At 42.8% G+C, this 13426-nt stretch overlaps 1 protein-coding gene across 2 annotated transcripts in view; it reads left to right on the top strand.

Annotated features, from left to right (window-relative positions):
- ANTXRL (ANTXR like) overlaps positions 1-13426 on the top strand; it is a 58130-nt gene that overhangs the window by 19521 nt on the left and 25183 nt on the right. For both annotated transcript variants that reach the window (XM_030488392.1, XM_030488391.1), the window contains 5 exons: positions 3697-3795; positions 6054-6123; positions 7294-7372; positions 11251-11346; positions 11882-11920. In XM_030488392.1, coding sequence (XP_030344252.1) covers positions 3697-3795; positions 6054-6123; positions 7294-7372; positions 11251-11346; positions 11882-11920 — 383 coding nt within the window. The remainder of the gene's footprint in view (positions 1-3696; positions 3796-6053; positions 6124-7293; positions 7373-11250; positions 11347-11881; positions 11921-13426) is intronic.

Genomic DNA, 13426 nt, shown 5'->3' with positions numbered 1-13426 from the left:
TTTAGTTGGACTTCAACACAAAAAAAAAATGAAACCTATGAATTCATCTCAGAATTTTAATGCATTTTAAATTTAGGTAATTACTAATATCGTTTACTGATAATATATAGGTAAGATATATAGCTATTGAATAACAAATATAAATAATAAATAATATATATAAGAATAATAAAAATGTATAAAAAAAGTATAAACCTGCTTTTAGCTGAAAACAAGAACATAAGATTTTCTAGAACATAAGGTTTTCTAGAACATAAGATTTTCTAGAAATGCAACATTTCTCCCCCTTTTTTTCCAAGGGTTTTTTTTAGTATGTAATGGAAATTTGCATTCCAAAACTTTGATTGAAAAATAGTAGACCTTCTGAAAGAGTGCGATATATATTTACAGTATATCACATTCTCCAGCAAAGAAGTTTTTTTGTTTATAACTTTGAAAAGTGGCTCTATCTGAGCTTTTTGTATAAAACTTATCTGAGTGAGGAGGTGATAATCAGTTTGACTGCTTTTAGCATTATTACTAATTTTTAGAATCTGGTATGAGATCATGAGGGCTTTCTGTTGCTCAGTGGAAGCCAGTCACAATGGAGCTGACCCACTCCTTGTAGCTGTTCTTGCAACTCATAATTACTACTGTGCTGGTGATTACTGGTAATCTCTGCTTCATTTTGGATTTGCCAGAGGTTTAGTAAAATGCTGATGAAACGATTTCCATGTGGTGACAATGCCATTTGGGACTGTGGCTCTCTGTGACGAAGCTATCTGGCAAGTCTACTTACAAATTAATCTCATAATCTCATAAGCTATCTTATGCTTAATGCTTTTTGACCCTGCAAATTCATTGTCCCTAATGTGGAGCAATGTAGTTGGGTCCTTCCTGTACTCTCTGATTTAAAGTAACCAACATGCAGCCTGTAAACAGGCTATCAGTGCAGAATCGGAGGTGCCTTATATCCTATTTGACAGCATCATTGCTTCGATTATGCTTATAGTACACAGACGGGATTGAAAGGATTTGTTGGATGTGGCATCCCACTGGCCACATCAACTACCAGGTGTGGATGCAAGCCGTCAGCTTCTCATCAGAGTCACAGAAGCGAAGCCGACAGCGCAGCCAGCGCGCACCAGCTTCAACCTACCATCTCGCTGCCAGCACTGCCCGGTTATTGCAGTGCTGACCTTTTTCCCTTCACTGTCTTGTCAAAAGCTACAATCTACAATCTGACAGTAACCAAGGAAGAAAAGGACGCAGCCAGAGCCAGGGCGCAAAATTAAATGGAATTAGCCATTTCAACAGACCATCATCCAGAACACGTTAATACTCTGGAGCATCTGAAGGAGCAGGCTTCTTAACAGCAACAGCCAAACCTAGTACCAGCTGTTTATATTTCTATGCAGGTCTGATATTGAAACTATATTGTCAGCTTGTGTTGGTGGACAGGTTATTGCTCACAACTGACTGTGCAGAGTGGCAGTGACTATGAAAAGAAGGGCAGGAAAGATAAATTGTCTTGACAAGACTAAACTTCTAGATGTAGCTTTTACCTTTGATGTTTTGAGTTGAAAGTCTCTTACTTGCTGCATCTTTTTAAAGCCACTGAAATAAGTATCGAACCTTTGTGCTTGCTGCTGCCTTTAAGACAATTGGAGGGAGGAGAAGGTGTAGAATCTAAGTGCAATTTTGTTTCAGCAAGCTGCTTTTATAATGTAAAATTGAGACGGGGGAAAAAGAAAAGAAATTATCTTAGCTGGGTGTTCAAGTACTGTGGCATGGGCTGGCTACAAGCAAGTCTGGGATAATGTCTGGTCCCAGGCAGATGGGCAGAGGCCCAGTTGTCCTCAGAACTGGCCATGACTCTTGGCTTTACTGCCAAAAAAAAAGAGATGCTCATCAAGACTAACTCTCAGTATATCAACTGGGTTAGATGAGGAAAGGGCTTAAGGCATGAATCAGACTTAGAGTAACCCTAGATTCTTACTGGAGTAAGAAGCAGCTGAATCTGCCCTACAGTCCATTTTTATTTGTTTAAAGAAGTGCCCGCCACCCCCAGTGGGAACCAGGAGGTGTAATCCTTCCCTTAAAGAGGCCAGATTCTGATGTTGGCTCTAGATGTACTCAGTGAGGTCTCATATTTGACCATCTTTCTTCAGCAAAGTGCCAAAGTATGTATTTCACTTTACTATGTGCTCCAGTAGATAGTTTTTTTTTCCCCTCCCAAAATATCTTCTCTGATTCCCATGTTCCTTGCAGCCTACATCAGTTCAGAGCACTGCTCTAAGGGAAAGTTACCATGAAGAAAACCAGAGTGTGGGTTTTGAGTACTTGATCATGAGTATGGAGGAGACTATGGCTCAGTGTTGGGCTGTGCGCGGCCGGGAAGGAAGAGCAGCAAACAGTTGTGTTGTGCTGCTGTTAGAGCTCTGAGCAGAAGTGTTTCCTTTATAAGTTATTAAGAAATAATTTTAAAAGCTTGCTGTGGAGAAGCTGAGAAAACAAACCCAGAATTATTAATACCTTCTCCCTCAAATTACTTTCCCTGTCTAACTACTGGGGATAGCAGTTCTAGGTCAGCTAGCACTACCACTACTTGTCTCCATCCCTTCCCTTCTCCTGCACACTTATCTCAGCAGGTGCTCAGCCAGGCAGATCGCCTTACTGATCTCTCTGGCAACAAACAGAGGGTTATTCTTCAGGTGTGTGAGCAAGCTCAGTGCACTGCAACATGATCAGTGGTGCCAACAGTGCATGTGCAGTTGGAATCTTATTTCTGACAGCAGAACTATTTCCTAGACTAGCTTTACTCAAATGTGAAACTGCTTTATTGGTAAAAAGACTATTGAAAAGTTTGGTGAAAAAACAGATGAGTCTCCTGCTTGAATAAACAAATCACAGTTGCTTATCGTGACAGTGACAAAAGTCACAGGTTCCCACCCTATCAGGATTGAAGGAACAGAAGTTGTGAGAGTAGCTGAGGAGCAGGTTTAGGAGCACTTGCTCTGGCCAGCAGAGAGTGTGTCTGATTGTGGCATGTCTCTTGTGCTGCTGGTGGCTTCTGCTGCTGACGCAGGGGTATGGAGGACAAGCACAAAGAAGATGGCAGCGCCTGGGTCCTTAGTTATTCCCATGCACAGCAGATGTTAGTGAGGCTGTGCACAGGCTCAGCTCTTGTATGGGCAGAAAGATTGTGTTTTTCCAGGGCTTGTACCAGATGCAAAGCTTCCTCCCTGATTCACAGGGGTTTAGAAGGGGAATCCTGTTTGTCAGCAGGTGCCAGAACAGAGCTGCTGCTGCAAGCTGAGTGCCATCTGCTGTGGGGACAGGAGGAAGGACTGGTGCTTATGGTTAGCAAAGGTGTCTGTCCCAAAAGCCATGGAGGAACCATGAGATGTCATCAGCCAAGTCAGACTTACAATATTACTGTGGCACCTTTAATTAAGGCACTGGGGGTCTGCGCTATGCTTGTGAGAGCAAACTTGAGACAAAGAGAAGAGTCTGTGCGGCACTAATGCCACTATAGCACTCTTGGCCTTTGCTGCTGAATAGTGAGAGTAACAATGCGAATGTTTTGTTTCGGCCATAGGACAGAGAACAGCCATTGTCATGTTGTACTTCAGATCACTCTGGATCTGTATTTGATCTGTATTTGAAATGCTGTATTTGAGTTTTTTCATAACTTTCTGGTATTTTTACTTACAGAATCCTTTCAAGTTGTGGTAAGAGGCAACGGCTTTTATCATGCAAGAAATATTGACCAGGTACTCTGCAGCTTCAAGCTCAACGAGAGCCTTACTATCAGTAAGTTTGCAGGCTGGTGGATCCCAGTGCCCCCTGTGACTGTATCACCTCATGGGACACAGGCCAACTCTCATCCAGGTTGAGGGGAGTCCTTGCAGTGGATGTGGGAGTAGTTGGGTAGGAATGTATACCTAACAGAAGCTTGAAATTAGTCCTTATTCAATCCTGTGATGTATGGGCATTGTGTTGAGAGTGCTTATGTGGGGCATGCTGCTGCACAATGAACTTCAGCATCATTGTAATGATGCAAGTGGGTAACATACAGCCAGTGAGGACTGGGTATGAGGTTTTAAAAGGGAGAAATAAAATTGCTCCCTGTTACTTTGTCCATCACCAGTAAAAAGAAATAGTGCTATCTTGATCTGCTGGTGGTGTTTTCAGAGTCTTTATTCAGCAGTTCAGGAGACACTCACCATAAAGCAGGGCCCTCCCAGGCCTGCTCTGTTCCTCTCTGGTGCTAGTTGCTGGTCTCATTGCAGTGAGCATGTAACACAGAAACTCCCTGTCATCGCTGTACTAAACAGTCTTTTGTGTTCTATCTCTGCAGCCAGGCAAAGGACTGAATGGCCAAAAAAGATTGAGTGCCTTGTTTCTCAGCAGTCTTCTCTTATTCCTGAGAAGCCGTGTATGTCTGGCAGGGTGAAGCATAGCGTGGGGAGGGGAGCTTTGCTCCTTTTCTATATGTGCTACCCTTGTTGGCTGAGCACAGTAGAGGCTTTCATATCATGTCATGGTCAGACTGGTGCCTTTCCTAGCATTCACTTAGAAGAGAGAGCACATGAATCGCTTCTTCATTTCGCATCGTGGTTGCCCATGTGGAGGCTGCATTAAATAAACTCTGGTGGTCTCACTGTCATTCCACTTACAGATGCCCTTTGCCAGGGATTTGTTTCTTGTGGTTTACCAGGTAGACACTTTTGCTTTTTCTTCCTTGTCCCTAATCCATTAGCACCTTGACTGGACTTCACACAGTGAGTGCTGACCCGGGTCTAGAAGCACACAGGAGGAAAACTACCCTCATTCCACATCTCCCCCGTGCTATGTTTTCCTTGCGTTAGGTCTGCAGCAGATGTTTTGATGAGACACTGATCTATGCTGGCTGGCTTTTTGCCCTCAGGCTGGCCCTAAAACATATCACTATGGTTTCCATGGCCTCATCTCTGCCAAAGCAGGGAAATTAGTTTTGTCTTTGGGTGGGCTTGGAGTGAAGCATGAAGGAACAATTCTCTGTTATTGCTTATTATTATTTTCCTAGGTAGAAAAAGTAATCAAGCCTCTAAGGTATAAATAAACTAACAGCTTTTACCAGCCCCTTATTCACTTGGGTTGGAGTCTTGTCGACTAGTCTTTCTCTAGACTAGCACTGTAACTGCTTTGCTGGCCATTCACAGCTAAGCTGCAGTCACAGCAGTGATTTCTCTGCTCTTGTGCCATAGCTTACACATTTTTAGTGGAGTGGCATTGCAGGATTGCTGCTGGGCTGTCCTCTCTGTGTTCATGGGACTTAGCTTTTTGGATGTGACTTCTGAAAGCAACTGGATTAGCATTGCTGGAGTGCAAGGAGGTGGGAAAACATCCATGGCCTTGCTCTTGACTCTGCCTGCACCAAATCCCTATAAACATGGGCTATTTGTGGATGATGCTGCCTCAGAGGGGAGGTTGGGGACTGGAGAAGCAGCAGCTAGTGCAGGATAGGTCCTCATGGTAACATCAGTCATGGGCCCTCTCTGCCTGTCTCCCGTATATGCCCAATCATGTGGTTTGGGTTTTTTTCAGTGTCTGTCCACTGCAGCTTTACCCCACCTCTGTCCTTCCTTTTCCCTGAGCTCATACAGTGTGGCCTTGGCTTCTCCTGTATGTGTGTTTCGAAGTGGGTGGGCAACAATTGAACCCTATACTTTTGATCCCTTGGGTCAGAGTATTCAGTATGAGTAGAGTTTGCATGCACTTTTCAGAAAGACAAGACAAAGATTGCTCAAAGCTGGCTTCCAAATGGTTGATCACTGCTGTCGGGAATTGACATATACTTACATACCTTAGCTGTGGTATCTCCAGCCTAATAACATTGCATTGACATCAATAAGAATGGTCATCCTAGCATTTGGCTTTATAATCAGTACCATTGGGGAATGTTGGTACTTGCCCATACACTGAATTTGTCTATGGCTCTCATTTGGTGTCAACACTTCTCCAAGGGGTGGCCTGCTTGGAAAAATTTCTTTTTTTCGTCACTGACAGTTATGTTAATTTCTTTTCAGATGAAAAGCCGACCCTTGTTCATGATACTTACTTACTTTGTCCTGCCCCAGTGATAGAAGACGCTGGACAGTAAGTATTGCTTTCTAGCACGTGTCAAGAGAGAGTGGACTTCTGGGTGAGGATGTCATTACTGAGGCAGGGGCTCAGAATTTTGCCCAAAGCACCAAGCTAATAAATTTTGGTGTGTGTGGCAGGATTACAGCCACCCCCTTTATGTAAAATCCTTTCCTAGTACGAGCAAGCATACCAGTATTCAATGCTGTGGGTCTTTAGAACAGTTTAACCAAAGGCCTTGTTGGACCATGGACCCGTATTATAGGGTAGTGGTTTGTGCTCTGTTCCTATATCCTGTTTTTTCAGACAAAAAGGTAATTGTATTTGATTGAAAAGATGTGCTTGATTTGAATTCTTTTGCTGCTGTTGTAGATGTTGATTCCTGTGTTTTGCCTTCCCCCGTCTAGTGTTGGTATTTTTCAGCTGTTTTAATTGTGCAGACTCCTGGGAGACATGGCACAAGGCTCTACCTTCCCTCTAAGTGATCTTGTGGGTGTTTAAATACCATACTGGGAGAGAGGGAGAATGCCTTCTTCCCCTTTCCTATTCGTGGGTGAGGGAAAGTTGTTTGTTGAGGGGGCTTGGGGGATTTTTGTTGGCTCTTTTGTGGTTTGGGGTTTTTTTTAGTTTGTTTAGGGCTTTTTGTTGTTGTTTTGGGGTTTGTTTTGTTTCTTCTCAGACCATTTCTCTGATACAAGAGAATGACTAGGGCCAGATTCCTCTTTAATTTCACTGTCATTTCAGTGTTATTAGCCTTGACCTCAGTGTGGGTATTCTGGATTTGTTTGGATATATTCTGGTTCTTTAAGCTGCAGAAGGAGTTTGAAAATAAATTAAAAAAAAAAGAAGTCTTAAAGTTTCTTGTGCTCTCTAGGGTACTATTGCAAATGTCTGAGATTTTAAGTTATGATTTGTTGTCCTGGTGCCCTTTGCCCCAGGTGGGGTGGAGGTTTTTTAATAAAGAGCATATGCCCCAACTCAGTTAAGGCAACATAAAAAGGGTAGCTCCTGGGCAGGCAGAAACACAAATGCAGGTGAGCACCTGAAGCCATGAAAATGCCTTGACTCAGCAGGACATGCTATCCATGCGTGCTCATGAGCCAATGGCTAAACCACAACCAGAATAAAGGTAACAATGGGTATAAAGATGACACTAAAAATAAATGTATCTGTTTTGTGCTTTAGGGTGGTTTTCCTACAAGTCAGCATGAACAATGGGCTAACATTCGTCTCCAGCTCTGTCAGCATCACCAGCACACAGTGTGTAAGTAATTGCAATGGGGCTTGGCAGAGAAACCATGAGAACTTGCAATGAGGCGGTGGCTCTTCAGGCAAAGCCTCCTTGAGTGAGCATGAGCTCTCTACAGCTACTGCGTCACAGTTACTGACTGGATCCCAGCAGTTCTTTGAAAAATAACCAGGGCTAGTTATGTTTAAATTGTTATTGATGATGGATAGATCATGATAGGTTTACTGGATAAAAGAGGACAACAAAAGGCACCTTCCCCATTCCTAGCCCAGGAAAGAGAGATCCTCAGAACTAGGAACTGAGTAGAAGGGAATCTGAGAAAATGAGGGAAGGAACAGGGTGTTGCTTCCAGATGCTGAGCTTTGGGATCCATTATGGGATCTGGGGTGAAAGGTGCAACTGTCAGGACTTGGATCTGGAAGGGACCTAGCATGGGAGGTCCTCTAAATTTACATGGTTATTTTTTTGTTTGGAGCTTACAGCATTTGTTTTTTAGACCACCACAATTTGCCTTTACTAGTTCAGGATTTACTAAGGTGTTTTTACTGTTTTAGTGACAGAGGCTGGTTGCTATTCTCTTCGTGCCATAGGAGGTGACCAGAAAGAGGTAGCAGCTTCAGATCCTGGATGATCTTCTTCGTAAAAGGCTGCTGCTTAGCCCAGCTGAGGGAGAATGCGCTGCTGCAGGACAGCAATGGCTATGATATGGGCATCTCCTGGTCAGAAAGACCAGGCAGAGTGTTAGGGACCAACAGCTAGAAGTGATCCTTTATAAAAATATTATTTTAGAATCAAACAATCAAAATTAAGAGATCAACTACTAGATAAGCAGTCTTCTTCCTTGTCTTGGAGTAAAAATGGGCAACACCTGTAGCTGATGCAAGCAAGAACAGTAGTGAAAGACATGGCCATGTGCTTTTTGACTAAACCAAATTGGCTGAATTACCTGATAGAAAACAATTTGTATCAAAGTTGAGCTTTATTGTTACTGGTGTCAGAAGGTCTTTCATAGCCTATGCCAAGTGCTGTCATATTGGTTTGTAAACACTGTTGGCCTTTTTGACAGCTGCAGAACACAAGGGCAGAATGCAGATAGAAGCAGTGACTGGAACTTGCAAATTTCATTTTCTGGTGTTTTCAGCAATGAAGCTGGGAAATCTCACACCAGATTGCTGGAACAGTCTGGGGTGCAAGAACTCAGATCGTAGCAGAGACATGTTTGCTGCTTCACCTGATTATTTTTATTTTCCTGAAACTTTCCTCCAAATTTTCTACACTGAAGACTGGTATTTTCACATTTTATTCCCCTCTTCTACCTTGTTGTGAAACACAATATTAACTGGTACATTTAGTCACCCATATGTAGCTTATTTCTGATGAACACTGAAGTTTTAGCCATAGCTGGGTTTCCCACAGGCCAGAGAATGGATGGAGAAAGCATTCCTCTTGGTAGCCTTAGGATAAAGAGAGGAATCCAATCTCCAGTCCTGTCAATCTGACAGCTTTTGACCAGCATCTTGCAGATTGAATGTGAAGGAGGCAGAAAACCTGATTCTCGGTACAAAACAGGCTGTCTCAGTCTGGTTACATCCCATAAACAGGGAGGCTGGCAGTTCAGTTTCCAACTCTGTCTTAATTTCACGCATTTAACTCTTCTCGTTTTAAAGACTCCCTCCATTTCCTTTCCTCTCCTGTTTCCTTTTCTGTGGGTGGCAGCCAGCTGGCCTGCTCAGCTCTCCTCCCCTGCTGGCTCTTCTGTCCTTTCTGTACAGTAAGTATCTTCACTTTACTCCTAAAGCCTCTCTGTGATCTCCATGCTTATTTCTGCTCAGCTCCATGAAGTCTGCTATTTCTTTTTCCAAGTCTACCTTCACTATGATGCTTTGTATATTTAATCATTAGAAGAGGACTTTTTAGCTTCTTGCTGCCAGCAGATCCTGAGCTGCAGTGGGCAAATGTCTCAGCAATTTATATGAGCACTTAGCATGGGAAAAGCGAGCCTGAGAAGAAAGACTACAAAACAAGGAGGTCACATGTGGTTGGGGTAACAGTAACAGTGGTATGTGCATCTGTCACTCATGCACTGCATTGCTACTGTGCTTGGATTTGATTTTGAGTGCAGCAGTACATCTTAAAGTTATGTTTGACTTTTACTCATCTTTTTCTCGGCAAACTGACTTCACTGGGAATTCATGCCTTTCAAGTGTCTGCTTTCCAGGTGCATTTAGTGCTGCGTGGGTCCATAGGAGGGCCAGAGAGTGGGGCTGCAGCACTGAGCTGCAGCTGGGTAGTGTGTCTTCTAACAGGTGAATCTCATGGACTTTATCCTCCATAAGTCTTATTTGGAATTTGCTTTCTTCCCATTTATCGTCCCACCTACCTTTCTTTGAAAATCTCTTAGAGCTTCCTATTTAGCCAGTTCTTATTTCCTCAGCCTGATTCACAGACCTTTCTTCAAGCTCTTCACACATCCTCCTGGTCCCAGGCTCTCCTCCAGTTTGCTGCCAAGTTCTGACTGTTTTCTGGTACCTCTGTTGCTAGTGAACTGAACCTCTTCTCAAACTCAGAAAATCTACCATTGAAGAGGTTTCTTTTCCCAGTATAAAAGAAATAGCTAGAGCATGAGAGCTAATCTTAACCTCATCCCAGAGCCCAGTGCAGTCTAAGGAAACAGCATGTCCCAGCATGCCACTGCAACAAATGTTTAATTTCCAAAAGGCCGTGTGCTCTGTGTGCTCTGTATGCTCTGCAGGGGCCAAGAAGCATATGAAGACCTGCTTTTCTGTAGTCATCAGAACAATACAGAGTTAATACCTCTTCTGAACACACTGACATGAAATGCTCCAAGTGCAAACAATCCATTAAGATTTACTCCGCAAAATCAAAGCTGTGATTCTGTTTGGTTGCCTGGCTGCTCTGAAAAGCTAATTTCAAGTGTTAACATTTGAATTTATTTTGGATTCTAGTAATTTTAAAGGAAATTTAACTTTGATTTTGAATGCAGACCCTTGGCTATCCAGCCCTAAAGTCCCACCGTTCTCTGCAGAGAAATAGACGGAATATAAGAATCAGAAATACCTAAGATCATGATTACAGAATCTCATTAAAAATAGTCAAACCAGCTCTAGGAAGTGTACCAACAACCAGCAGCATTAAGGACTAGTTTGCAGACATTTAAGGCCAGGCTGAATGTAGTTCTGAGCAACCTGGTATAGTTGAAGATGTCCCTGCTCATTGCAAGGAGGTTTGAATATATGATCTTTGAAGGTCCCTTCCAACCCAAACTATTCTATGATTCTATAATCACTCAGGCTGGGATTGCCTGTGCAGGTTGAGATGAGATGCAATACAGGCAGGCTTGGGAGCTGATGAGGCTGAGTAAATTGTGCTCTGTTCTCTGATGTTGACCCATAAAGTCTTAGCCCAAATATTCCCATTCTTTGAATATCAGTATTTACATATTGTACATCTTGGATGATGAAAGGTTACTCAGCACACCTGAGAGTCTGTGGTCATGTAGTTTGCAATGCCCCTCTGACAGTATTAAGGGACCTGTCAGCACATATTTGGGAATGGTTTTTATACAAGTTAAAACACCATTTAATCCAGTGGGCTATGAACATACCATAAATTCATATATGAATGATACATAGATACACCACGAACAGGAGGTGCTTCCCTGAATCATGACTTCAAATACAGATTTGTCATACCAAATGCTGATATGACCCTAATGATAATAGTGACTGACTGCACAATCTACCTGAGACCTCGTAGTAAGGGAAACCAGGCTCCTTTTGGCCAGTCTAAATGTGTAATTTCAGGGCTCCTGAAATACACATGCCCTGTTTGTGTCATGCCCAGGTAACCTGGAGTAATCATCTTGTTTGCAGCTGACTGGGACCATCCTTTTCATTGCTCTCCTGGTTCTCTTTCTGCTGCTGGCTCTGGCTCTTCTGTGGTGGTTCTGGCCCCTTTGCTGCACAGTGGTAAGTACAGGTTTTTATTCTTTTGACTTGGTTTCATCTCTTCTTTTTGAAACCACAGAGTTGAAGTTGTTGGAGAGGATGGTTAACTTTAAGAAAAATGTTGCCGGCTTTGTATGGCCCTGATTCAACAAACTGCTTAATGTGCTTGTTAAGTCTCTCTGGTCTGGGTTTGTGAATGTTGCAAAGTCTGTGTGATTTTGACACTGAATGAGAAGTTTAAGCGAGGTCGTGGACATGGCCCAAGTTTTTATAGGAGCTGCAGATTCTGAGTGGGTATTTTGCACTAGCTTGGCAATTGTATGATGCTTTTAAGGCAGAACTACCAGAATAGGAAGCTGTATTTTGAGTTACTTAATAGGGCACTTCTTGACTAGTCAGTTCAATGTGGTGGATTTAGCTTCTCATCTACATTTATTTTATGCCTGCTGATTGAGCAGGGCATCTTTGATATTAGCAGGAAAGCAGAGAAGACATAGCATTGAGATCAAGAACCCTACCATTACCTCAGATTTCTCCCATTGTTTATATATTCCAGGTGATCAAGGAGCCGCCACCACCACCACCTCCAGAGCCTGTAAGTATGCTATTTTTGAGCTATTGCACTGTCTGCAGCCACTGTAGTGTATTGTGCTGCCCAGGAATGGCTGCCCAGGAATGTCAGCCTTGTAGGTGTCTTAATGACACCTTGAAGGCTGTGAGAGGAAGTCCCTTGGGGCAGGACAGTTATTTCTGCCTTCTGGCCTCTTTGTATACATACGGTAAGATTATTTCCATCCACAGAGAAAATAGTTGCATAACTCAGAAGCCCACAGACTGAGAGTTTCCATGGTATTTTGTTCCTTCTGTGGCACATCAAACAGGTGTGTGAGCAAATCTTTGCTTCTCAAGCTGTGCTGAAAGCTGTCCCTCCTGCAGGAAAGCTGCCATTGCTCTGAGCAGTTTAGCCCAGCTTTGCAATATGGAACAAAGTGTGGCAGCTGAAAGAAAGGACAGTGAAGGCCACATTCTTGTGGCTTTGCTACAGGAGAGGGAGACAAGAGCCTGCACCAGCTGTGGCTCTGCTGCAGAGTGATCTGTTAAAGGACGTTTAGCCTTCTCCATTTAGGTTGTGAGCTTTCTGAGGCAGGGTTGTATTTAGCTCTTTTTGGAACAGTAATTGACGCTGACCTAACTGGCCCTATCCTCAGCTTAGTTTCACTGTACTAATTTCATTAACATAATAGTAATAAATAGAAGTGCCTCCAGAGAAAACTTATGCCTGCCTTTATTTCTTTCCTAGGCATAGACAGTTAAATGATGGAAAAATACTTGCCTAACCCACAAGAGAAGCTTACAGTTTGCTGCTAACTTGCTGTAACTTGGCATGAATGTGAGGAGGCAACCACAGCTGCTGTTTTGAGGTTGCCAGAGGCCACCATTACTGTGTATGTGATCCTATTGCTTGTCCTGGGCAGCAGCACTGTGACAGCTTAACTTTAGAATACACACCAAAAATCTTCCTGGTATTAGGATGATTAGTGTTGTCTGAAACATGCAATTGCAGCTATGCTGTGTTTGAAGGAGGTTTCAGAGAGCATTGCACCCCTGCAGCAGATTTCCCAGATGCTTTGCGATTATTCTGATCTGCAGAGATTTTAAATGGAATCAGAGATTGTGAGCTGATGTTAAGTGTCCAGGAATAACACAGAATACAGATATTATCCATCCCTTAACTTGGGTTTGCTTGTCTTCATCCAGTATGGAGTGTGGTATTGTTATACTTAGCACTAGCCTTCCTAGATATGGTGACTTGTCCTTTAGCTGGTACAGTCTGGTATTGCTGCTATTAAACTGAATATAGTTATCTAAAACTTGTTCTAAACCACAAGCATTAGATTTCCATTACTATTCAAAATATATGTGGTAGCTGTTTATGTTGCTTTGCTATGTGTTCAGTGTAGGGGATATTTGGTATAACAAGGGTTGTTAGACACGAACACATGAAATCTCTGTTACATCACATGGAAAAGCCAGTGAATTTTATGTTATACTCAAGTTCACAATGAAATCAAATATCAATAAATTAAATCTACTGATGTAT

This window comes from Strigops habroptila, chromosome 5, assembly GCF_004027225.2.
Source record: "Strigops habroptila isolate Jane chromosome 5, bStrHab1.2.pri, whole genome shotgun sequence".
NCBI classification, from domain to species: Eukaryota; Metazoa; Chordata; class Aves; order Psittaciformes; family Psittacidae; genus Strigops; species Strigops habroptila.
The sequence above is the reverse complement of the archived record's forward strand: the minus strand, read 5'-3'. Positions and strand labels throughout refer to the sequence as shown.